Source organism: Pimephales promelas, chromosome 9 (genome assembly GCF_988280905.1).
Source record: "Pimephales promelas chromosome 9, fPimPro1.hap1.1, whole genome shotgun sequence".
In the NCBI taxonomy this organism is placed as follows: Eukaryota; Metazoa; Chordata; class Actinopteri; order Cypriniformes; family Leuciscidae; genus Pimephales; species Pimephales promelas.
The window spans coordinates 493,218-519,417 of NC_142777.1; the positions used below are offsets into that span (position 1 = coordinate 493,218).

General features: G+C 40.8%; 1 protein-coding gene across 7 annotated transcripts in view; it reads right to left on the bottom strand.

The window, feature by feature from the left end:
* Window positions 1-3,104: 3,104 nt before the first annotated feature.
* limch1b (LIM and calponin homology domains 1b) overlaps window positions 3,105-26,200 on the bottom strand; it is an 89,033-nt gene continuing 65,937 nt past the window's right edge. For 2 of the 7 annotated variants that reach the window (XM_039653714.2, XM_039653713.2), the window contains 16 exons: window positions 23,990-24,476; window positions 22,543-22,707; window positions 22,052-22,136; window positions 21,882-21,979; window positions 21,711-21,786; window positions 21,042-21,064; window positions 20,337-20,438; window positions 17,902-17,994; window positions 15,757-15,924; window positions 15,596-15,678; window positions 11,164-11,234; window positions 7,428-7,506; window positions 7,216-7,299; window positions 6,836-6,944; window positions 5,195-5,297; window positions 3,105-5,054 (listed from right to left, as the gene is read on the bottom strand). In XM_039653714.2, the coding sequence (XP_039509648.2) occupies window positions 5,029-5,054; window positions 5,195-5,297; window positions 6,836-6,944; window positions 7,216-7,299; window positions 7,428-7,506; window positions 11,164-11,234; window positions 15,596-15,678; window positions 15,757-15,924; window positions 17,902-17,994; window positions 20,337-20,438; window positions 21,042-21,064; window positions 21,711-21,786; window positions 21,882-21,979; window positions 22,052-22,136; window positions 22,543-22,707; window positions 23,990-24,476 (1,852 nt within the window). In that variant the 3' untranslated portion in view covers window positions 3,105-5,028. The remainder of the gene's footprint in view (window positions 5,055-5,194; window positions 5,298-6,835; window positions 6,945-7,215; window positions 7,300-7,427; window positions 7,507-11,163; window positions 11,235-15,595; window positions 15,679-15,756; window positions 15,925-17,901; window positions 17,995-20,336; window positions 20,439-21,041; window positions 21,065-21,710; window positions 21,787-21,881; window positions 21,980-22,051; window positions 22,137-22,542; window positions 22,708-23,989; window positions 24,477-26,200) is intronic. The other 5 variants (XM_089134654.1, XM_039653715.2, XM_089134651.1 and 2 more) reach the window with 4 other exon arrangements.

The following is a 26,200-nucleotide window of genomic DNA, read 5'->3' on the forward strand; positions in this document are numbered from 1 at the left end:
TTGAGAAAGTGTGGTCAAATTAAGGAAGTTTTGAGCAAAACAGATTACTCAACAGTAAAAAAGAGGACCTGCTACAAGAAATAATATTGAAAATACTAGCCATTTACAAATGTTCAGTACATATACATTTAATAGTAGTTAATGGTGTCATTTGGAAACTTTGACTTAAAAACACTGTTATTTAAGTTATAAGTTATGAGAGTTTGCAGGTGACTATATGTAAATGCATGAAGTGGTCAATGAGTATGTGGTAAAATGAGAACATTTACTGCAAACTTCCCCTGAATTGCTATGATGGTAGGGAAAACCTTGTTTACAGAAATTGTGTACAGCTTGATTACATCAGAAGCATAAACAATATATTTTCAATATAATTAATTACATTAAAACAACTCAAATACTGCCACGAGACCAATCTTCAAATCATTCAAAAACACTCAAGAACTTTAGTCAGTTTTCTTTTGCACTTGGTGAAATTGCATAATATTGATACATTAAGCATATTATTTTAACCATTATTACAATCTGATTTCATGCAGTAGAAACGTCTCAGGTTACGTATGTAACCCTGGTTCCCTGAGAGGGAACGAGAGCTGCGTTGTCAAACGCGATGGGAACGCTCTGCGTGATTGCGTCGTGAAGCGTCTGTACAATCAGTCCGATGAGAGAGTAGGACGTCAGGTGACGTCATCGACCAGGAAACTATAAAGCACCCTTGAGATCAGACCGCGATATATACCCCATTTACTTCTGTAAAAGACTACACCTAGAAAAGTGGTCCACAGAGCACACTCTTCTTGGCATTGAGCAACAACCCCCAACATCTTAAAATGAGACAGAACGACATCTCAATGCCGAACTGCCACATGCTCAGATTGAGCTAGGATCAATAAATCATTGATAGTATAATACGCAAATGCCCTGGAGTCCAGAGGAGCCAGAGCTGCATCCACACATAATGAAAACAAAGGTGTGGGTTGTGAACCATGGCTGAATAGGAGCACCCGATATTGGTATGCTTCGCCCCCGAAAGCAAACCTCAGGAACCTCCTGTGATGAGGATGGAAAGATAAGTAAGCGTCCCTTAAGTTTATTGAGAGAAACCAGTCCTCGGACTGAATCTGTGACACAATCATATTTAAGCATATTGAACTTAAGATTCTGAACTGGCTGTCTGCTGGGAGGAGGAATCCCTTCTACAGCTCCTTTTACAGAAGTGTCAATACTTCCTGCTCCATAACCAAAGCCTGCTCGGGTCCACCACTACGAGGAGGACGCCTAGAAATCTGGGCGGACAAGAACCGAACTGAATTCTGAAACCCTTTTCTATAGTATGCAGGACCCACTGAGAAATGTGTGGCAGTAGTTTTCACGCTGACAGAAATTCTACTAGGGGAACCAGTCTCTCAAGACTGGCCTCTGGATTTGCTTGAACAATCATTTCGGTGCCCAGAAGCGGCGAACCGACAGGAAGCAACCGAACTGGCAGCGCTGCGACCCTCCTCAGAGAGTCGCACCCCAGAGGTTGCCGAGGAGAAACGATTTCTCAAAATCGTCCCTGCCCCGGAGGAGCCCTCAGAAGCCTGATAGCCTCATTTTCTTGTCTAAGCTTTATTAGAGATGATGACAGTCCTCAGATCGATCTCTTCACTAGCTTAGTTCCTACGACCCTCCTTGGAGGACCGTTGGATAAAGCAGGCACCTCGGCGCCCTGAAACGGCGAACCGGCAGGGAAACCGAACTGACTGCTCTTTTTTAAGGCTCGTTTGGGGACACTGAGACCTTGGTGCCCTGAAACGGCGAACCAGCAGGGAAACCGAACTGTCAGTGCTGCGACCCTCCTCAGAGAGTCGCGCCCCAAAGGGCACTGAGGAGAAACGATTTCTCAAAACCGTCCCTACCCCAGAGAGGACCACCCTTAGAAGCCTGACCGCCTCGGCGTCAGGGCTTCTCCTTTGTCCAAGCTTTTTTAGAGATAAAACAGTCCTCAGATCTTGCATTTCTCTAACTGGCTAGACTGTTCTGTTTTGCACCTTGTGCTGCGAGGAGCTTAATAGGCCGAGACTGCTCTCGTCCAGCAGTCTCAGGAACATTGGTGAGGAAGAAACCTCTGGAACACCGCTGAATGGATTATTTCATAGTTTTCTTGAAAGCAGAGCATCCAGAAGAACAGACATATTTTTATTTTCCCATTATCTTTATATCGGTAAAAACATATATGTACATAATTCTGTGGCCACCAGCGGGAACAACCGAACTGGTAGCGCTGCGACCCTCCTCAGAGAGTCGCTCCTCACACACATTCCATACCCACCAGGGCTGCCTAATAAAAATTTATTCATTATTTATGATGGCTGGTGGGTAACGTCGGGGTTAAAAACGATGACCCCAACTCGGGAGAGAGAAAGCTTGCAAGCGTCTCTTAACCCGAGGCACTGAAATACCCAAACATCGCTATAATATGGGGATTAAACACATAAAATATAAACTCAGACGAGGAGGCTGAGAAACAGAGGTTTCTCGTTTTTAAGATAAATTTAATCTAAAAACTCTTATTTATTTTTCAATCTCATAATGTTCAGCTAGCCAGTAAAATTTTAACTGGCAAAAGCATAAATAAAACCTCCTCTTTATTCAGCAGATATGAGCTGACTTATTTATTCATTCATTTAAAAGTCAAACATCTGCCTTTCTCTTAACCTTTTTATTTGTCTGTACTGTTTCTTTTTAAAACAAAACACTAACGATACCAATTCCTCGGAACTGGAAATCGCAGTCCAGATCTGGCATGTGAAAGCTGAGCTCGTCCCAACCCCCGCTGTCAGATCCGTTTGCGAACCCCGAAATGCGAGTCGTCTCCGTGCCTCGGCAACAGAGAGACCCGCGCGGGGAACGCGAACCGAACCGAACCGTCCTCCTCGGAGAACGCCCGGCGGGAGCGGACAGCTTCTCGCAATGCCCACAGTCAGCAGCTCCCTCGAGAACTGACCGCTGACATGCTCCACTCCCAAACAAATAGCTGATGTGTGTCCCCACCCGTGATGTAACGAGGGCAGGGAACCACACAGCGTCTATAATCTTGCTTGCCATAAATACAGATAGTGATATATATTTCTTTTCTTGGCTTTGACAAACAACAATAAATAGACAAGGACAGAGTACAGAGATCGCTTGCTGTAGGCTACAGAAGCTGTCGCGGTCTGATCTCAAGGGTGCTTTATAGTTTCCTGGTCGATGACGTCACCTGACGTCCTACTCTCTCATTGGACTGATTGTACAGACGCTTCACGACGCAATCACGCAGAGCGTTCCCATCGCGTTTGACAACGCAGCTCGAAGTTCCCTTGAAAGGGAACAAAGAAATATAGACTAGATTAAATTTTCAACATTTTATTTATAAACGTACAGTATTTTGTAAAGCCATTGCATTTGAACATCAAATTAATCTATTTTTTGGATAGTATAGATTTGGGATTTGAATAACACAATAAATATACCTTAGATGTAATATATATATATATTCCAAGGTAACTATTTCCCTCCTAAACAACATTTAACTTGCCTGCAAACGCCTCAGCCCTGTGTCAACCTAGAGTTATGATGAAATAAACATAAAATACACGACCAGACCCGAAGCACAGAGACGCAGGCTAAATAAATCATGACAGAAGATTCAATCTAGTCAAACTGTTTTCCACAATCAGAAAAGCCTTAATTTGACCCTTCTGTTCGGGCACACATGTGCTAACATTGGCATAAAACTACAGAGCCACTAAAGGGACATATATATATATATATATATATATATATATATATATATATATATATATATATATTTAAATGCTTCTGCTTTCTCTCGCAAGTGTTTGCGTTCCCCAAAACTCAAGTTTCTTGCGGAAACACAAACATTTGCAAGAGAACGTAAAAGCATTCACATAATTTTTCCTCGCGTCTCATTTTTTAAATTCCCGTGTCCCTTTAGGGGCTCCGTATAAAACACATCTTACATTAGCCAGTGAGTGTGTTATAATGAGCAGCTCATGAACATTTTATATTTGTATTGCTTTGCCATGTGTTCAATTCAATAATCTTCAAAATTAAATAAGATATCTATTCTTTATAGTTGTAATTTTTCCTAAACCAGGTTTAGGTCACGTTATAGCCACAACACATTTTGGATTTAAGGGGGAAAAAATTTCAGAAAAGTATTTTGCATAATACTATTGCTAGTAAAAAAGATGTACAATGTGCTGTGAAAAGGGCAAAACTGAGATATTTAGGCAAACACTCCATTATTTCAAAGAGCAAGGTGCAACCTGATCCATACGATCATAAATGAGCAAAAATATATTCCATTTTTCATCTGAGCGTAGAAACAGTCTTTGCATCAAACACTTCCTCCTCGTAGACATCACATCTCTCCTAAGGCACAACTTCCAAAAGCATCAATGTATGAATATTGAATATGTCTGTCATCTTAACAGCAGTCAGTCCACATGCATTCGCATTTTTATCAGCTCAAATGTACTTTTTTATGAATAAAAATACATACTTTCCTCCATGTAGTTCATAGAATGATTACAGTGACTGTTTACAGGCTTTCTTTTATCATGAGGCACTATGAATGCTAACATGTTATGTTTTGAAAATAAAGACAATATAACTTTATATTTAACAGACAGAAATTTGTGAAAGCTTGGACAGATTTGGTGTTTTAATCCAGACAGAAAAATAACTATTGAAAAGCTCAGCTGTAGTCGAATAGCAAATCAAGCCAGATTTAATAGAATACTTTTAAAACTAGACGAGGACGAGTGGATTCAGACAAGGAGTCATTCAGCTCCTTTCCTCATTAGTGTTAATGATCTATAGGTGACTCCGATCATCAAGAGAACACACTTTCCACTGCCAGAAGCGTGGTTTTCACCGCAGCCGTGTTGAAAAACAGACTTGAAGACGTTGAAGTGGTTTGATTTTAAATGTGCTTGTATTCACACATGTGAAGATTGTGTTTTGCTCCTACAGAGTTCATAGTGTGGTGGGCTGACCAGCAGCTGAAAGACAAGAGGATAACGAGACATTAGCAATGATCTGAACTCTGAATTCAATACATCATTAGAGATATGTCATGACTTTAGCTACACTGAAGGTATATCAGACTGGAGAAGGAGTGAATCGAGTGTGTGTGACTCACAGCGGGAGCGGATATAGCACTGATGGCAGTTGAGCAGCCCGTTCCTGATCCGCACATCCGTTCCTGTGCTGGTGTCGCCCAGCTGGCCCTTACAGATCCCACACTGACGGAGACACACACACACTTACACAAGCAGTAAACCACCCCTTGATTCAACACACCTCGATTCCTCTTTCTGTGTGTATAGTGTTATTCCAGCCACCACTATCTTACATAACCTCACACAGCTGATCAAAACCGTAACACTAGACGGAAAGACTAAAATGAGCCAGAAATCCTGATGGTCCAATTAATGATATTTTCCACTATTATGGATAATCTTTACACGTTGTAGGATCCAAAATATTCATCCCAAGATCTCTAATAGAGCACGACCGGGTAAAGGATTTTGAAGGCTGATACAAATATTTGTTGGTTTTAAAATCCGATATTTCGATATATCGGCCGATATTTTTATTTTTTTTCAGAAACGCGCAACAAAACATTAACAGATTTATCTAACATTAGTTATTTGTAGTTATTTATGAGTTTTAACTAAAATAATATGATAATGCATTTTAAAAAGAAACTTGTTTCTTTTATTGTCACAACAGAACAGACTGATGATAGTGGCATTAGCTAGCTTTATGGTTAGCTAGTCTATGATGAGCCATAATTTAGGAACGGATAACATCATACGGCAAATCATAATACATTTTCAATATAACAGGCCGAGGAGAGATGATACGTCTCATTGCTGTAACTGTCACACGCTATTAAAGAAATACTTCAGTCACATTGTCAAAAGTTAAAAGGACAGTCAGTCGACTACACTGTAAAACATAACGTAACTATTACTAGCTAACTACGCTTCACTCTTCACTGGACTTGATAGTCACAAATTTTGTTGCTTATTTGAGTTTAGAGAACTGATGGGGATGTTCTTTTAATTGTTATTCAAGCAACGTATGTCTCGTGACCAACTCAACGAGTGTTGCCAACGGGGACGGTGTAGAGCGCCCTCTGGTGGACAAACCATACAACTCCAACACTCGTGACATGGTTGAAGCGTGTTTCGTCCGTTTTTATTTTATTTTTGAAATATTCATTTATCGGCCATTATAACTGCCGATACCGATAGTTTGGAAAATGCCTAATATCGGCCGATAATATCGGCCTGCCGATATATCGGTCTGGCTCTACATATACTGTAAGTGCATAATAATAATTAAATTAAACAATTTAACAATAGTTTTCAGCACTTGTGATGCATCCAACACTCATGACATGGTTGAAGTGTGTTTCGTCCGTTTTTATTTTTTTAGTATCTGTATTTTTTTATAACTGCCAATATCGGCCATTATAACATGCCTAATATCGGCCGATAATATCGGCCTGCCTGGCTCTAGATCTTAAGGTCTATTAAGGTCTGTTGTTTAAAGGAGGATGGATTATGATTGGCACTCGATGTTTTATTGTTCATTAGATGGAAAAACATCATTCTGAAAGTGATTCCAGTGTCGTTATCGTTATATCTGTACCGTGGACTCTACTATTCTCTTGGAGTTAGAACAACTACTAAAACTTTATAGTTAAAGTTATCGTCGTTGGTGTGATAACGATATATTTGCATCTGTACTTTCCCAGTTGTTTTACTCGTACCTTAAAGCACTGAATGTGGAAGTAAAGGCTGAGAGTCTCTATGATCATGGCGGCACCTTTGCCAAGTGGGTGTCCACAACTTGAACACAGTTTCTTCCCACTGACAGACCTACACACACACACACACACACACACACACACACACACACACACACATAACAAGAGCAAATTTATCATCTCAAGTCAGGGCTGTTGTCAATAATCAAAGATGGCTGTGGTCGACTTATATGGGTTTATCAATGCTGATATTTGCAGAGCAGAATGAGCCTTTCTATATTGTTGATGATCATATTATACAGTTAATTATTTTACTTACAATCTGATCTGGGCTGGGGAGAAACAGTGATCATTCGACAGGTGTGTTTTGCTCAGGTCTGTACCTGTTTGGTGATGGAGGTGTTTGTGTGTCTGTGAATGAAGGTGAGGATGATGGATGTGGCCCAATGTTCTCTACAGAGTCAGACCTGAGGATGAAGAGTCACATGCAGTGTTCAGCCCTCATCTCACACACACACACACACGCGCGCTCGGAGTCACTACGCTTCAGCCATGAGGATGAATCCAACAAAATCACAAACATAAAATCATTCACCTCTTGCGTCCACCAGGTTTTGGTTGTGATGTATTCTTATTGCAGGTCTCGTTCTGCTCTCCATTGCCCAGTGGTGCATCTGTAAAATATCAAACAGTACAGACACACACCGTTATAACCGTTCAGAACACACTGCAGCCTCAACTGGATGAGGATCGCTGTGATGCTCTGGTGTTGTGTTCGATCTGTTATGACAGCCGATTATTTTTTGCTTAAATTAAATGAATGAACTATATATTTAGTTTTGATAATATTTAATATTTTATGGTAGTAGACAATGATCGCCTCTAAATTATGTCTATAAATTTTTTTCAAATAATACTTTTCCCCCAAAATAATTACATTTAAAAGGAATTTAAGGCATTTGATGGGAGAAATCAAGCAAATCTCATGTAACATCATGATGTCACCACTAGTTGCCTGTATAGTCCTATATTAATATACATAGAGAGCTGTGTATTGCATTTGGAGATGTACTGTATGTTTACATATTATCAATGACTGCTGTAGCTCAATTATAGATTTTACTCCCCAGAATTCAATGGCAGACTATTGTTTAAACCTGTTCGCTGTTTTGAATCGTGTTCATGATATTTGTTTTTCATATAGCAAATGCCATAAAAGTCACCAAGTTTCAGACAATTCAGATAAAGTAGTACATTTTAAAAATGTAAAAACATAACATTTTTGGTATAAAATGGTATAAAAGACCACCAGAGGGTTCAGTGAAATCAACAGTGAAGTAACTGATTTTTTTAGAAAACCTAGTTAGTTGTCTACCTAGATGGCATCATCGCAGGCACACTCTCGACACAAAGCCTTTTCCAGCCAGTTAAGATCTTATTTTGGCTCAATTCCATAAATGAGAATGTAATCCCATAATGCAAGCTTAGTGAACAAAATAATCCAAGATGGAAATAGTTCTATTGCATTTACTTTTATTAATGTTCCCATGAAAAATATCTGATTAAAATGAACTGATGAAACGAGTATTGTTATTTTGTATATTAACTATGCTAGTTTAGCAACACTGTGTACTTCAACCAGAATACAGACAGAAACTTCAACTCAAAATGTTGATATTAAATGCACCGTAATAAGATATTTTAAAGGAACACTCCGACTTTTTGGGACTTTAGCCTATTCACCTTACCCCCCAGAGTTAAATAAGTCCATACATACCTTTTTCATCTCCGTGCGTGCTATAAGTCTGTTTGACGCACCCACCGCTAGCCTAGCTTAGCACAAAGACTGGATGTGAATGGTTGCAGCTTTCATACTGATCCAAATGAGTGACAAAATAACACAAACGTTTTCCTATTTACATGTTGTGGTTTGTATAGTCACATAATGTACAAATAACAAAGTCAAATGAGACAAAGACATCTTTTAACCGTATAAAACCTGGGAACTATTCTCTTAAGGCGAAGCACTACTACTTTGACGGCGTAATAACCGCATCACCTGAGACACGCCGTGGTGAGGAGCGGAGAGTTCGCTCGGTGTTTGGGTAATAGAGTCAGCAATTTATAAATAGTAAAAGCGTAGTTTAGAGTCATGGGTTTTCGCTCTATTGTAAATAGCTGCGACTGTAAACAGGGGAGGTAACCATGTTTCACAGAATTCCAACTAAAAACGCTGACTGGATGAAGAAATGGCTAACTTACTCTGGATATTTATCCAAACACACCTAAGATTATCAAGGGACATTATGTTTGCTCGGTACATTTCAATGAGGACGACTATTTTGAAAAAATGGAATTTGCCACACGGACAGTGTTGGGGAGTAGTTAACTACAAGTAGCGAAGCTACTAACTTAACTACATTTTTCAGTAGCTTGGCAGTAGCTCAGTTGCTTTTTAAACAGTGTAGCTTTTCCAGTAGCTAACTACTTTTTGCAGCGGTGTAGCGCGAGCAAAAGCTACATTGCTACATTGTCGAGCCTGCGCGAATCAGCCCGATGCAAGGATATTCTTCATCTTGTTAGATTACAAACTCATTTTTTGCCATTGCCGCCACCTGTTGTTTAATCACGCATCTTGCGGCTAACGGTTCACTGACGTAAAGAAGTGGGTTGACAGTGACACACCCAGGTGATGGGAGATTTTGAGGATGGAGAAACAAACGTTAATTACCCATGGTCTTATTTGTCCAAGTTCAATCGTTATTTTTGAGAAAATGTTCTAAATGCAATTTATGTTGAATGTATATTTCGTTCTTGCAATGTTGTAGGCTATTTGTTGCAATTTTGCACTTTTGACAGTCTGCGATATTTGAGTGTTGTGTGTAATAAAACAATACTCTTTGAAATCATAATTGTATTGCATTGTTTTAAACACTAAATATTTGAATTACATTCATCAGACACGTTATTTATAATATATAATTTATAACATCTTATAATAATAATAGGTAATATAATATTTATAATATGTTGTTCAAAAAGTAAAAGTAGTTTCAATGTAGCTAGCTACTTTTTGATAGTAACTTGTAGTGTAGCTAACTACTTTTCCAAAAGGGTAGCTTGACTGTAGTTTAACTACTTTAACGTACGAGTAGCTTGTAGCTTGTCAAACTACAGTTTCAGAGTAGCTTCCCCAACACTGCACACGGACCATAATGTGCTGAAGGATACAGCCATCCCATCGATAACACAGACAGGACAAGTAGATCACCTGCGGCTGAGGTAAGTGTTCCGTTATGTTTTTAGATGACCTACTGTAACAGTGCTATTAGCCAGAGCTAATGTAACGTTAGTGACACTATTATATGATTAGGGTATGAATATGTTTTTATCTTGATGCGGTGCAGACGCGCTTGGGGAAAATAAACGAGCGCGTTTACCGCGTTGAACTTGCACCCTGCGCGCGGCGAGCCTAGTAGCCTAAATTCGAAATAACCATGGAAATAACGAACTTGAGCATGCAAAAGGGTAGGATAGGCTGTGAGTTCATTGTGCAAAAACAATTTGTGCTATTACTTTCCCCTTATTCTATCCTATAGTAATGCAATACTGTATATTATATAGGCTACTGTTGAATACATTTGGTTCAGCTAATAAATTGCATTTAAAATATATTGATTCCTGTAATAATAATTATTTATTCATGATATTTATAAATCTGGGTGCGTTTTTGGTTGGAAATCAATGAAACATGGTACTGTATTACCTGGTCTCCCCTGTTTATTGTCACAGCTCATACAATAAAGCAAACACCCATGATAAACTATGCTTTTCTATCTAACGTTAGTAATTGCTGACTCTTTATTCCAACGCTGAGCGAAGCGAACTCTCTGCTCCTCGTCACGGTGCGTCTCAGGTGATTGTTATCACTCTGCCCAAGTAGCAGTGCTTCCCCTTCAGAAAATATAGTATTTATACGGTCAAAAGATGTCTGTGTCTCATATGGCCTTGATATTTGCACACTCTGTGACTATACAAACCACAACATGTAAATAGGAAAACGTTTGCGTTATTTTGTCACTCATTTGGATTAGTATGAAAGCTGCAACCATTCACATCCAGTCTTTGTGCTAAGCTAGGCTAGCGGTGGGTGCGTCAAACAGACTTATAGCACGCACGGAGATGAAAAAGGTATGTATGGATCTAACTCTGGGGGGTAAGGTGAATAGGCTAAAGTCCCAAAAAGTCGGAGTGTTCCTTTAAATAACTAATTTAATAACTAAAAGTAAACTGTTATCCACAATAGTGTTTCTAAGCGAGACGAGACTCACCCTGTGGAGACTGCAGTGGCTCCCCTTGTCCTCTCGGACCCACCGACACACAGCCCGGCTGAGGAGAACTGCTGAGGACACATGCAGAAAACAAGATCTTCAGTTATAATCTTAAAGCTTTATTCTTAGCTAAAAACACTTTCTTTTAAAAACAGTTCTTTTAAAAAATTTATGTGCTCATTAATGTATATTTTCAAGTAATATAAAGTATTCTCGTGGGTGTATAATATGCCATTGAAAATACATACGGGTGAGGGGTTCTAATGTCGATGACCATGTTGCCCCTCCATCTTGAAAGTACATTAGCCAAAGAGGGACATTCCCGTTAATTCAAGCTTCGCCTTTCGCGTGGCACCGTGTCGAATGTGAAGAGGGGGATTAAGACTGATACCGTATTTTCCGCACTATAAGGCGCACTTAAAACCCTTTAATTTTCTCAAAAAACGGAAGCGCGCCTTATAATCCGGAGCGCCTTATATATGGATCAATTAGTTAACAAGGCTCCGCGTTATTAAATTCACCCGCCAACTCGCGCTCGTGTCCATCTTATGGCACAGTGTTCACAAACGCCTGGTCGGGCGTCCGATTGCACATTGACACTTCAAAAGCGCGCGTTCGACAGCCAAACGCGTGTCAAAAGCGTGCGTTTTTGCCATAAAAAGCGGGCGTCAGGAACGCGCGTGTGGCTGTCAAAACGCACGCTTTTGACGTGCGCTTTGGGGGTCACCGAAAACGCACGCTTTTGACGCGCGTTTATCGTAACAAAATTGGCCGTCGGAAATGTGTGTTTCGAGTAGGACGTTATGAACGTGTAAACAGGTAAACCACACAGGCAGTGCCAGCGTGTGTGAAGTGTTCATACAGGCGAAAAGAGCGTACTCGTTCATTTAGTGTTCTCGGAAACGGATGTCGAAAGCGTGTGAGGTCTTATGTCCCGGTTTCTTGTATTGTCATTAAACCCAAGCTAAACAGCATGGCATTATCGATGGCAAAATTGACAGAGAATTATATAATAATTGGTGAGTTATTATAATCCAGTATAGTTATCATTTAGGTAAAAAAGAAAACTGCACTTCTACAACATTTATTGATTTTTGCACGTTAATTTCAACGTTTACTAATGATTCTTAAAATAAAAAGTTGTATTTGTTAACATTACTTACACAGTGTGTATTTTCTTACAGTATTTACACACTGCATATATTTCGTATTTTCATCTAGAGTAATGCTGTAAATGGCAAGTATTGCATGTTTTAGTTATCTTGCAGAAATGTCCTGTTGCAAATAAATCCTTTACTGCACCAATTCTGTCTTCTTTTTTTCATAAACCGTACATTCTATTTTGCTATTCGGAGAAGGGTCATTCATTTTTTATATTGAACTTCTACAACTTGAATGGACAAAATGCTGGATTGTTTCAACCCAAATTTGGGTCATATATGGACAAAATCAAATGTTGGTTTAAAAATGCAATTCAAAAAATTACAGTTGAAAGTGAAAGTTGGTACCAAAAGTTGGTACCATTGGATGTTACCACCGTTGTTACCATCTTTCCTTCGTTGGAAACCGTGATACCATTTGTGGGTCAAAACAGGTTGGCTTGTAACTTTGTATAATGAAATAAGCCAGTTTCAATAAAGGCTTTTTAACCTTTGCCTTCTCCTCATTATCCATTTATTGAGTGCCTGGGACCTGCATGTTGTTTCATTAGAGACTAATATTAACTGGATGGTCATATACCTTTTCACCGCTAGATGGGAGTAGAAATCACACCGTGTAGCTTTAATGATTAAAAAATTATAATGATATAATTAAAGTTCACTCAAAAATTCTTCATATTGTTCCAAACCCATTTACTGTTATTTTTCCATGCAACACTAAATCTTTATGTGGCTCTTTTCCATTAAACTTGTCATATTATGTGAGATATATTACAATAAAATGTAATTTACATTTATGGTGTCTTCAGAATGTGTCTGTGAAATTTCAGAACAAAATCCCCCTAAATCATTTATTATAGATTATCAAATTTACCCCCTGTGGGTGTGAACAAAAAGGCATTTTGTGTGTCCCATTAAATGCAAATGAGCTGCAGCCCCACCCCCATTCAGAAGAGGGCGGAGCCTTTACACAAGCTTCAGAGACTCCAGCAATAATAGAACACACCAATCTGGTGTGATTGGTCAATCAAATCAAAACTGTTGACTGTTAAACGTTAGCGAAACCATGGATGATGGCCAAATAAAACTCACGCTCAAGAAGAAACAACAACAAGCATTTAATCACAAAGACTGGCTTTCAATGAGAGACATTAACTGCTCTGTGAAAAATGACATCAAAAAGGCAAAACTTGCATATAAAGACGAATTAGAAGCATGAACACCAGATAAGCCACTCAGAAGGTGAAGACACTCTCTGGAACCACTTCAAACGCCAGCATTCCTACATCTACTGATCTCAGCTCGTTCACCAAAGACCTGAACAAATGCCAGCTTAAGACTACCCACCCCTGAACAGCCACACTTTGTCCCCTTAACGGTGGGGGACGTCCATCGGCAGCTCAGAAAGTGCTATACTGGCAAGGCCCTGGCCTAGATGGGATCACTGGGAGGCTGCTCGAGAACTGTGCCCTGGAGCCATCTCCTGTTCTCCATTCACTCTTCAAAGAGTCACTACAGACAGCAACTGTCCCCACTCTCTGGAAAACAGCCACCATCACCCCTGTCCCCTAAAGATCTCGCTCCTCTGAAGTGAATCATTACAGACCAGTAATACTTACTTCCATGATAGCAAAATGCCTTGAGATACTGGTACTAAACACTCTTTCAACAACATCCTCTTTCCTTCAGTGATTCTGCTTGTTAACAGCAGGTGTTCATCACTAATGCTCAATCATCCCTTAATCAGTGTTGTAGTCGAGACCACCTCACTCGAGTCCGAGTCGAGACCGAGACCAGAGAGAGTCGAGTCCGAGTCAAGACCGAGTCCATAGAGAGTCGAGACCGAGTCGAGTCCGAGTCCAGAGAGAGTCGAGACCGAGTCGAGTCCGAGTCCAGAGAGAGTCGAGTCCGAGTCAAGACTGAGTCCATAGAAAGTCGAGTCCGAGTCGAGTCCGAGACCAGAGACGGTCGAGTCCGAGTCGAGACCGAGTCCAGAGAGAGTCGAGTCCGAATCAAGACCGAGTCCATAGAGAGTCGAGTCCGAGTCAAGACTGAGTCCATAGAAAGTCGAGTCCGAGTCGAGTCCGAGACCAGAGACGGTCGAGTCCGAGTCGAGACCGAGTCCAGAGAGAGTCGAGTCCGAGTCAAGACCGAGTCCATAGAGAGTCGAGTCCGAGTCAAGACTGAGTCCATAGAAAGTCGAGTCCGAGTCGAGTCCGAGACCAGAGACGGTCGAGTCCGAGTCAAGACCGAGTCCATAGAAAGTCGAGTCCGAGTCGAGTCCGAGACCAGAGACGGTCTAGTCCGAGTCGAGACCGAGTCCATAGAAAGTCGAGACCGAGTCCAGAGAGAGTCGAGTCCGAGTCGAGTCCGAGACCAGAGACGGTCGAGTCCGAGTCGAGACCGAGTCCAGAGAGAGTCGAGTCAGAGTCAAGACCGAGTCCATAGAGAGTCGAGTCCGAGTCAAGACTGAGTCCATAGAAAGTCGAGTCCGAGTCGAGTCCGAGACCAGAGACGGTCGAGTCCGAGTCAAGACCGAGTCCATAGAAAGTCGAGTCCGAGTCGAGTCCGAGACCAGAGACGGTCGAGTCCGAGTCGAGACCGAGTCCAGAGAGAGTCGAGTCCGAGTCGAGTCCGAGACCAGAGAGAGTCGAGTCCGAGTCCGAGACCAGAGACGGTCGAGTCCGAGTCAAGACCGAGACCAGTGAGTGTTGATTACCTAATTTACTTTTATTTACTTAGAGAAATCCTTTTTTTTTTACTGAATTTACTTAGAGTTTAAAAAATATGATCAGTTTAGGGTAAAAAGGCCACATAGTAGGTGGTGTTGAAAGTAATTTTATTACAATTTGTCATGCGCAGTTGCGCACTAGAAAATCACCAATCACTGGGCGTGTCAATCAATTTAAAGAAATATTTTATTAACATACATTAATAATCATGAAAAATATTTTGAATTGAACTCGAGTGGACTCGGGAATAAGTCCGAGTCCTAAAAAAAAAAATGTTCGAGTACGAGTCAATTCCGAGTCCAAATGGACACGAGTCCATGACAAGACCAAGACCATTAAAATATGGTCTCGAGACCGAGTCCGAGACGAGTCAGAGTCCCGAGTACTACAACACTGCCCTTAATCACGTAATTAGCATTAATGAATGATTCTGCTGTGTAGAAAAAAAGTAACAGCTTGAAGGTGTGGAATGACAATTAATGGCAGAATTAACATTTGTGGGTGAACTTTTCCTTCTAGTTGCCTGCTGTAGTTCCAGACCTTACTGTCATCTGTAAACTCTGAGTGTGTGTCTGCGTTGCTTCACCGACGCCGTTTTCCCTTTGTCTGCAGTCCTCGGAGCTCTGCTGGAGGAGAACACGGTCAGTGTCGTCTACACACACATTAAGCTCTTCATTTAACGTCATTCACTGAAGTCTCACCGTCTGGTTCTCCACTGGCCCCAGCCTGTGTTCCCGCTCGGGCTGGGACTGCAAAGTGTTTTGTGTTTTGGGAAGGACTGGCAGTGCCGTCGGTGAGTGAGGGGTCACAGGGTTCAGGGGGGACAGCAGGGTCAGCGGGGTCACGGTCTCCTCCAGAATCTTCCTCTCCTGTATCGACCACACAAACACAATCACTGGCGAAGCTTCTATGAGCAGATCTGTAGAGTATCTTACAACAGTTGACCATGCCTTCACACTGCTTGAGGATCTCAGATTCATCTATTGGTCTACTCTGCTCTGATTGGCCAGATGGTACAGTCTCTTGTGATTGGTCTACTCTGCTCTGATTGGTCAGATGACCCAGTCTGTTGTGATTGGTCTACTCTGCTCTGATTGGCCAGATGGTCCAGTCTCTTGTGATTGGTCTACTCTGCTCTGATTGGCCAGATGGTCCAGTCTCTTGTGATTGGTCTACTCTGCTCTGATTGGTCAGATGACCCAGTCTGTTCTGATTGGTCTACTCTACTCTGATTGGCCAGATGGTCCAGTCTGTTGTGATTGGTCTACTGTGCTCTGATTGGTCAGATGACCCAGTCTGTTGTGATTGGTCTACTCTGCTCTGATTGGTCAGATGACCCAGTCTGTTCTGATTGGTCTACTCTACTCTGATTGGCCAGATGGCCCAGTCTGTTGTGATTGGTCTACTGTGCTCTGATTGGTCAGATGACCCAGTCTGTTGTGATTGGTCTACTCTGCCCTGATTGGTCAGATGGTCCAGTCTCGTGATTGGTCTACTCTGCTCTGATTGGTCAGATGGTCCAGTCTGTTGTGATTGGTCTACTCTACTCTGATTGGCCAGATGGTCCAGTCTGTTGTGATTGGTCTACTCTGCTCTGATTGGTCAGATGGTCCAGTCTGTTGTGATTGGTCTACTCTACTCTGATTGGCCAGATGGTCCAGTCTGTTGTGATTGGTCTACTCTGCTCTGATTGGTCAGATGACCCAGCCTGTTGGGATTGGTCTACTCTACTCTGATTGGCCAGATGGCCCAGTCTGTTGTGATTGGTCTACTGTGCTCTGATTGGTCAGATGACCCAGTCTGTTGTGATTGGTCTACTCTGCCCTGATTGGTCAGATGGTCCAGTCTCGTGATTGGTCTACTCTGCTCTGATTGGTCAGATGGTCCAGTCTGTTGTGATTGGTCTACTCTACTCTGATTGGCCAGATGGTCCAGTCTGTTGTGATTGGTCTACTCTGCTCTGATTGGTCAGATGGTCCAGTCTGTTGTGATTGGTCTACTCTACTCTGATTGGCCAGATGGTCCAGTCTGTTGTGATTGGTCTACTCTGCTCTGATTGGTCAGATGACCCAGCCTGTTGGGATTGGTCTACTCTGCTCTGATTGGTCAGATGACCCAGTCTGTTGTGATTGGTCTACTCTGCTCTGATTGGTCAGATGACCCAGCCTGTTGGGATTGGTCACTCTGCTCTGATTGGTCAGATGGCCAAGTTTGTTGTGATTGGTCAAAAAAGCTCATTATCATTGCCGAATCTCAGCTCTTGATACACAATGATACGAACAGTAACGGTGGTGTGGGTTTCACCGTATCAATCTCATGAAAGTGGATTTACTTTGGCAGCAGAAAACAGAGTCTTCTTAACTTGAACAACACAAACCAAACTCTTCCAGTCTCAGATACACTACAGTGTACAGAGGGTGGAGCAAAGAGACACTATGTATAGCCAATGAAGACCATAGACTGGTATTATGCAAATATGTTGTAATGTTTGTAGTTATACAACAGAAGTGAGAATGGAATTACTGACGACTCATTTCAGACAGTTTTTCTTTTGGGAGACAATAACTTTGTTTATCTGAACTTTTATTTTTAAAACTTTGCACACCTTTTACATTCACAAACAGCTCTAAGACACACTGCATGAAAGGTAATATCTGAAAAAGCATAATAGGTGCCCTTTAAGTATGTGAAAAAAAGTAAGGAAGAAAACCAATATCATTTCAGTATGCAAATATTACAATGGCGTCAGTGCTATCGGTAACATTTTGAATGGTTGTAAATATTGTAATGATGTCAGTCAATGGGAGATGTGCAAACTGCGAGACGTGTAAAGAGAGAAACTTCACCTCCTCATGGTACCGCCTCTCCTCCTCTTCCACTTCCTTCTGCGCCTGCTCCCATTCCTGCTTCAACTTCTCCTGTTCACGCCGATATTTCTCCTGTGATCACACACATGCATTTCATCCGTTAATTCAGAATCTATAAATGCCTTAGGAGACCCTCTTACACTCGAAACTCCAAATGGCTCTTTAAAGCTACAATATTTTTTTTTCGCCGCTAGGGGTCACTTACCCTTACAATAACAAAGACTTAGGTTGATGACGCAGTGATACGCAGAATCATGAAACTTGTCATCATGCTGATAGATCTAATAATGTTTATGAATGAGTGAAAACATTCATGTTTTTATCATGACTGTGGTATGAAGCAGGGCGTTATTGCTAATGAGAGACAGATATCAGCGCCACACGCGAGTCACAGGTTTATTAGACGAATGAAACTTGTGAGGTAACGAGGCAGAGTTTCACTTGCTCTACACTATCACACTAAACTGCACGTGAGTGTGTTATAAATAATGTTATAAAGTTATAATGTTATTCTATGAGCAAGTTTGTCTGTATGAGACTAGCAGTAAGCTAGATCAAATAATAAAGTGCATGCAAGAGCAGTGTCTCAGTGGTGTCTCTGTCTAGTCGAAGTTTGTCACGGACGTGGAGCTCTCGGCATCTCGAAAACGCCACGCTGATATTGATCCTCGTTTTATTTCTACTTTTTTCCCAAAGTCTGCTTTGCCATGGTCCATAATGTTTGAACAAAACAACAACGGCGTGAGCGCGCCGCTAGACGTAACGCAGTTGTCCACGTCTGTCGTCATGGTTACTAGGCAGTACGAGTGGAAACCAGGGATAATGCCAAGGGAACCGGGGAACAGGGATGGGCACTGTTTAAAGTTGTGAATTTCTCTGAATTTACAAAGTCTTTGAAACATTTAGGATAATGTAAGTACTCAAGTACTTATGTATAACACTATGCAAGTGGTTTTTGAAAATTTTGATATTCTTGGAATTCTTACATATTGTACCCATTAAAGCCGTGTCTTCTTTATTCTTCTTTTATATTATTATTAAGCTCTTTTACATTGGTATAAGAGTAAACAAGGTTAAGGAAAACTGCTTGGGATTTAAAAAAAATCCATTAGGCAGCCAAAAGACAACATTTTAAAGGCACAATCAATTACAAGTCTTTGATTTTTTTTTAAGTAGTTTGAAAAGATTGTCTAGACAAAACAATATTGACACCCAAAAAATATGTAACACTTAAAAATATGATCTCTATTTAATAAAAATAACAACAAGAACAACATTTTAAGCAGTAATATCTGTTATTGTGTGTTTAAATATCTTGACATCTGCAGTGAAAAGCTATTTTCTCAAACAGGCAATCATTCCCCCTGTACACACTCACACACACACACACACACACACACACACACACACACACACACACACACACACACACACACACACACACAGGGGTGTCTTTATCTTAAGCAGCGACTTGTGTATCATGCTGGGTTTTAGTTATGCTTTGTGTTTTGCTGCTTATGATCAAAGTGTTGTTAAATGAAAAAATATTTCCTAAGAATTTTAGTTAATCTATTCAAAACTAATCCATGAGCTCCTTAGAACAATTAAAAGGGGTTATAAGCATTTGAGTCACTCTTAAAGCCAATTCTGTCATCTTTCACTCCATCTTGTCCTTTTAAACCTGTTTGACTTTCTTTCTTTTGTTGAACATAAAAGACGTTTTAAGAAATCTGTGTTTCCCCTCCATATTTAATTAGTCTCAATGGGGTCCAATGTTGTTTGTCTTCCACAGAAGACAGAAATACAACAAGGTTTGGAAAAATATGTGATTATAAAAATATGATAAAATACTTTTGGGGTCACTGATAAACAGGCAACATAGTCTGTCATAACAGTTAAAACATGCATCCTCTATAAATAAATATACGTTATAGTCTATTGTATTAGGAAATGGAAAAGGAAACCCAAACATGCAACTTAAAGGGATTGTTCAGCCACAGTGAAAATTCTGTCATCATTCTGTGTTATAGTACTAGATAACTCGTTTAGTGCCTTGATGATTTAACTCTGAAATGAAAGTGAATGGTGACCATGGCTGTTCTTGGTCCCCATCTACTTTCATTCCACTGAAAATAGCAGCTTGGACATACTAACAACAGAATTTTCTTTTTCGGTGAATTTTTTCTTATGCTTAAGCAACTTGAAGCGATTTGAAGCATGCTCAGGGGTCTGGTTGGTGTGAAGCATGCTCAGGGGTCTGGTTGGTGTGAAGCATGCTCAGGGGTCTGGTTGGTGTGAAGCATGCTCAGGGGTCTGGTTGGTGTGAAGCATATGCTCAGGGGTCTGGTTAGTCCACAGTGGTGATGTATGAAGCATGCTAAGGAGTCTGGCTCTGTTGGCTCCAGCCGCTGTACCTGAAGCATGCGTTCCTGCTCTCGCTGCCAGCTCTCCTGACGCTTGCGCTCTTCCTCTGGGCTCCAAGAAAAGTGTTCACCGCGCTTCACCAGATTCAGCACCTAACCGTACCGTACGCAATGACACGCACAAGCGCCGCACAACACCACAAACAGTGAGCAAGAGATTCCCCTGAAGCAGCGAGACTATACTGGAGCTGGCGGATGTGAAAACACAACGACAAACATGGGGACATTCTGCTGCTTTCCCATCTGGTATAGATAATATTCAACTCTATTTTCTGTTCTAAAAATGAAATAAACACTTTCATTTCCTTCAGCAGAATCACTGAAGGAAAAACTGCTTGTTAACAGCAGGTGTTCATCACTAATTCTCAATCATCACTTAATTAATCCCTTAATTATCATTCACTTTAACACTGATTCAGAGTTAATTTAACACTCTTTAGAGAGGGACCACATGTACTCTGAGTAGAGTTCATTTAACTCTAAGGATTTTGCTGTGAACTCATTCTTATATGTTTTAAGCCATTTACTTCTGAGCATCAAAGAGACCATTTAGGAAGATTTGTAATGTACGAACAGTGCTTGTAGAACAGGAATAAAATAATACCAGATGAGAAACAGCCAGAAAACAAACGTCAGACGCCTTAGGGATGAAGAGGAGAGACAGATGAACAGATTTCATTTATATACAGTACTTACATTTCCAGCCTTTTCAGTCAAATCTGGAAAATACAAACAATGTCATTTTTAAAACATGCACTTTCAGTGATTTCATGAATTATTCATTTCATTAATTTGGTTAAAAATAAATTAGTCAAAACCAATGGGAACTGAGTATGAAATGTAAAAAAAAAGGTTTTTGGTTACACTATTTTAAGGTGTCATTATTACAGTGTAATTATATATTTAAGTACTGAATAGAATTAATTAACAACAATACTTTCTAGGGTTTGTTTGAGGGATGAGAGTAAGTTGCATGCAAGTATGCCTAATTTACTGTTGTTGTTGAAGGAATTGTTGTTGAAGGACACTGTAAAATAAAGCTTTTCTTAAGTTTATTATATAAAGAAGAGTTTGATCCAGTGTGGAAGATTCACCAAACACTGAAGCAATTCAGTGACATAAAATTAAAGATACAGTACATTAATAATGTCATATGAAATTTCAATAACACAAGTTTATCTGCTCATTAAGATGTTGATATAACTTGTTCATGTGTCTCAGAGAGTTTGTGACAGTGATGTGCATTTAGACTCATGAACTGCAGCCAATTTGGGATAACAGGACAATGATGTTAGCTGAGCACTGATGTATATCTGATGGAGAAGATAAACACTCGAGGCTGATGATGTCTTCAGCGACACTCACCTGTTCTAGTTCTGCATGATTCTGCGGTGGATGCTTCTGATAGATTCTGTGGGATCTCCGTTACTAGTTCATTGATCTTCAACCAAAACCAAAGAAATCAAGGTCAAATATATACAGCAATTACATTTAATTCTAATATTCATCTGCAGTATTTTTGTCTGAGAGCAGCACCTGTGCAGAAGAGTCCGCCTGAATCACGGTCTGCAGAGAGTCACTCACACACGTCTCGTCTGTCTGCTCATCATCTGTGCAGGAACACGAGGTATTGACTAAGAATATATACAGGAATATGAGAAGAAGAAGTGAACTGGGATATTAATATCTCATAAGAGCTGGCCAACCTGTAGCCGTGTCGTCTGGTTTCATCTCCAACACTTCTGTGGACGTGGCGTCGTCGCTGACCTGCGGGACCGCCGCTCCTTCAGTCTGTACAGCATTACACACTCTTTACTGAACATAACCTCTCTCTTCTCATGCTTGTGTTGGTCACACACACACACACACAACACTGACCAGAAGTGATTGTTTTTGAACCATCAAAATTGGAGGATTTTTGTCACTTATTTTAAATATGAGGGAGGAATGAAACACCAAACTCGGTTTGACAAATTAGGCAAATAGGGAAACTACAGCTAAAGGTTTGATTTTACTGCGCAAGGAAAAAAACGTGAAAACCCATAAGCTGACAGGAAAAAGCAAACATTGACTACCACATTACCTGATATTATATTTTGCTAGTTCTATCTAGTTTCATAATTTCTTGTATGACACACAATTTGCACAAATAAAGCAATCAACTGGAAGCAAAACTACACATCAGTCCTGTCCTCACCTGTGTGTGTTCCCTGTGGTTCTCGCAGCGCTCCGGTGTGTGTGTGGATCCAGCGGACACGTCGGGATCTGTGAGGTCTGTGTGCAGACAGTCTTCCCTCTCTCTGTTTCTTCCTCCCTTCTGCTCATCATCCTCCCTTTCTCCATTCACTCGCACCATTTCATTCTGAGAGACAGAGAGAGAATTGAACTGAATTTTTACACACCTTTATTACAAATAACCTAATACCAATACATTCAGTTCCTACCTACAAGAGTACAAAACACCATACAAATAAAAAATAATAAAAATAAATAAATAAAAGAACTCATTCCAAAATATGTGCAAACTGTAAACTCTCGTTAATTATTGCACACAGAGCCCCCTTATAACACCAAATCATTTCAAAAGACATAACAGCCCTCATAGCCTTATAAAACTGAAAGTCAATTCAAATTCTGGATTTAATATGTCATGCAATTTAGCTTTCCAAATATACATTATTTTATGATGTTACTAGAAAAAAACTACTGTTTATAAAATAATTTTAATTTGCATTTAAAATACATGATTAGTTCGATAAAACGCAATCGCATCACTGTGTTTTGCAGTCAGTCCACAGCTCCGACAAGGAAACCGCTGCTAAATAAAGTATTAATGACAATGTCACGTCACAGCAGACAGCTCGGTAAATAAAACGAGTTGATGTAAAGTCCCTACCGTGACACAAAAAAAGGTATGTGCGTGTTTTAGATGTGCTGATCTGCTCTCTGTGTGTTTTTGTCCTTCTATAGAGCACTTCACATACTGTAGAAAGAACCCATTCACAAACACACTCACACACTCATACCTAGGGAACACTAGCACCCATTCAACACATGCCCACTTTAACTCACACACTCATTCCAGCCAGCAGAGGGCAACATCCACCATTGTATCCTGAGACACTTCACTTCTCTTAGGAGACGGACGGAGCACTGAATTATCCAGGACATTCTACTCTTATATTGCTCAGAGGCTCTTCTACAGCTCTGCACACAAAACTGTTCATATTTCTCTTAAAGGAAACTTGAATGAGGTGACCCTCGACACATTTAACATTTAAAATGGCTAAATTAATGTGGATAACATAGCTCAGATCACTTGGTCTCGAGAGAATGATGTGAAAGTTCTATAGAGTTTTTACTGAAATGTTTTTACTGAAAATCTCTTTTGATACAACTAAATAAATAAATAAAAATTCCTAAGAAATGTCTCATTTTGCTCTTCATTTAATCTCGTTACAGTGAAAGAGAAAGTAAAAAATTACAGAAAAAATCTCCAGGTGGACCTGTTATAAGTTATATAAGAATGTTGCATAGTGACATTGTGTGACTTTAGTCCTAAACTATAGACATTATATCAGTTATGAAACCTTTTAAAAAGCAAACAGTGCTATGAGAAATGTTGATTCCTGTGCTGTCTGTACCTTAGCAGTGCTACTTCTGCTCTTTCTGTACAGTCTCGGAGCCAGAGAGGGCGCTGTCGCACACGAGCGAGATGGATCTGAAACACACTCCATATCTCTGACGTTTCCCTTCCCTGTGCTGTATCCCGCCTCCATCACCGGATCTGTGCTGTATCCCGTCTCCGTCTCCGGCTCTGTGCTGTATCCCGTCACCTGTGCTTCCACCGAGGATATGAACTTGGCTGCGGGGAGAGACTGCTGCCTCAGGTACTGCAGCGGGTTTGAGCCGGCACTGAAGGAGCAGGAGATGTCTGAGGAGACGGGGAACGAGGAGTGACGAGTTGGGTCGGCCGACACACTCCTCTCCAGCAGCTTGGGGAGTTTGAGGCGCTCGAGAACGGCCTCACTGATGGTGAAGCGCAGGGCATAACGCTGCAGCACAGATGCTGCTTCCTCTGGTGTGCGGGCGCTCCGGTAGGCTTCATGCAACTCCTGTTCACGACGCTCCCTAGTGGACAAATAGAAATGGTGTAGAGACGTATTATTGTATCGATGATTGAGATTCACTAACTAACAGCAGTTTTAAAAACAATTTTGTAACATTACTGACTGTACCGCTTACAGGAACATCCCTGATATAAATACCATTTAAAGAAACTTCACTTATGTTTACGCCACTGACATTAAACACACTCATGGTAACAGCACCAACAGTAACATCACTGACTGTAACACAGGTAACAGTAACCACAGTTACAGTAACATCACTGACTGTAACACCACTGACAATATCATCACTTATGTTATACTGAACTCACGGTAACAGCACCCACAGTAACATCACTGACAGTAACGCCACCAACAGTAACACCGCTTGTTAAATACACTGACTTTAACTGCACCGGTAACAACAGAAGCAGTAACATCACTAACAGCAACACCGCTTAGTGTAACATCATTTACAGTAACATTTACGGTAACACCCCTAACAGTAACACCCCTAACAGTAACATCACTTACAGTAACACCCCTAACAGTAACATCACTTACAGTAACACCCCTAACAGTAACATCACTTACGGTAAAACCCCTAACAGTAACATCACTTACGGTAACACCCCTAACAGTAACATCACTTACGGTAACACCCCTAACAGTAACATCACTTACGGTAACACCCCTAACAGTAACATCACTTACGGTAACACCCCTAACAGTAACATCACTTACAGTAACACCCCTAACAGTAACATCACTTACGGTAACACCCCTAACAGTAACATCACTTACGGTAACACCCCTAACAGTAACATCACTTACGGTAACACCCCTAACAGTAACATCACTTACGGTAACACCCTTAACAGTAACATCACTTACGGTAACACCCCTAACAGTAACATCACTTACGGTAAAACCCCTAACAGTAACATCACTTACGGTAACACCCCTAACAGTAACATCACTTACGGTAACACCCCTAACAGTAACATCACTTACAGTAACACCCCTAACAGTAACATCACTTACGGTAACACCCCTAACAGTAACATCACTTACAGTAACACCCCTAACAGTAACATCACTTACGGTAACACCCTTAACAGTAACATCACTTACGGTAACACCCCTAACAGTAACATCACTTACGGTAATACCCCTAACAGTAACATCACTTACGGTAACACCCCTAACAGTAACATCACTTACGGTAACACCCTTAACAGTAACATCACTTACGGTAACACCCCTAACAGTAACATCACTTACGGTAATACCCCTAAAAGTAACATCACTAACAGTAACACCCCTAACAGTAACATCACTTACGGTAACACCCCTAACAGTAACATCACTTACGGTAACACCCTTAACAGTAACATCACTTACGGTAACACCCCTAACAGTAACATCACTTACGGTAACACCCCTAACAGTAACATCACTTACGGTAACACCCTTAACAGTAACATCACTTACGGTAACACCCCTAACAGTAACATCACTTACGGTAACACCCCTAACAGTAACATCACTTACGGTAATACCCCTAACAGTAACATCACTTACGGTAACACCCCTAACAGTAACATCACTTACGGTAACACCCTTAACAGTAACATCACTTACGGTAACACCCCTAACAGTAACATCACTTACGGTAATACCCCTAAAAGTAACATCACTAACAGTAACACCCCTAACAGTAACATCACTTACGGTAACACCCCT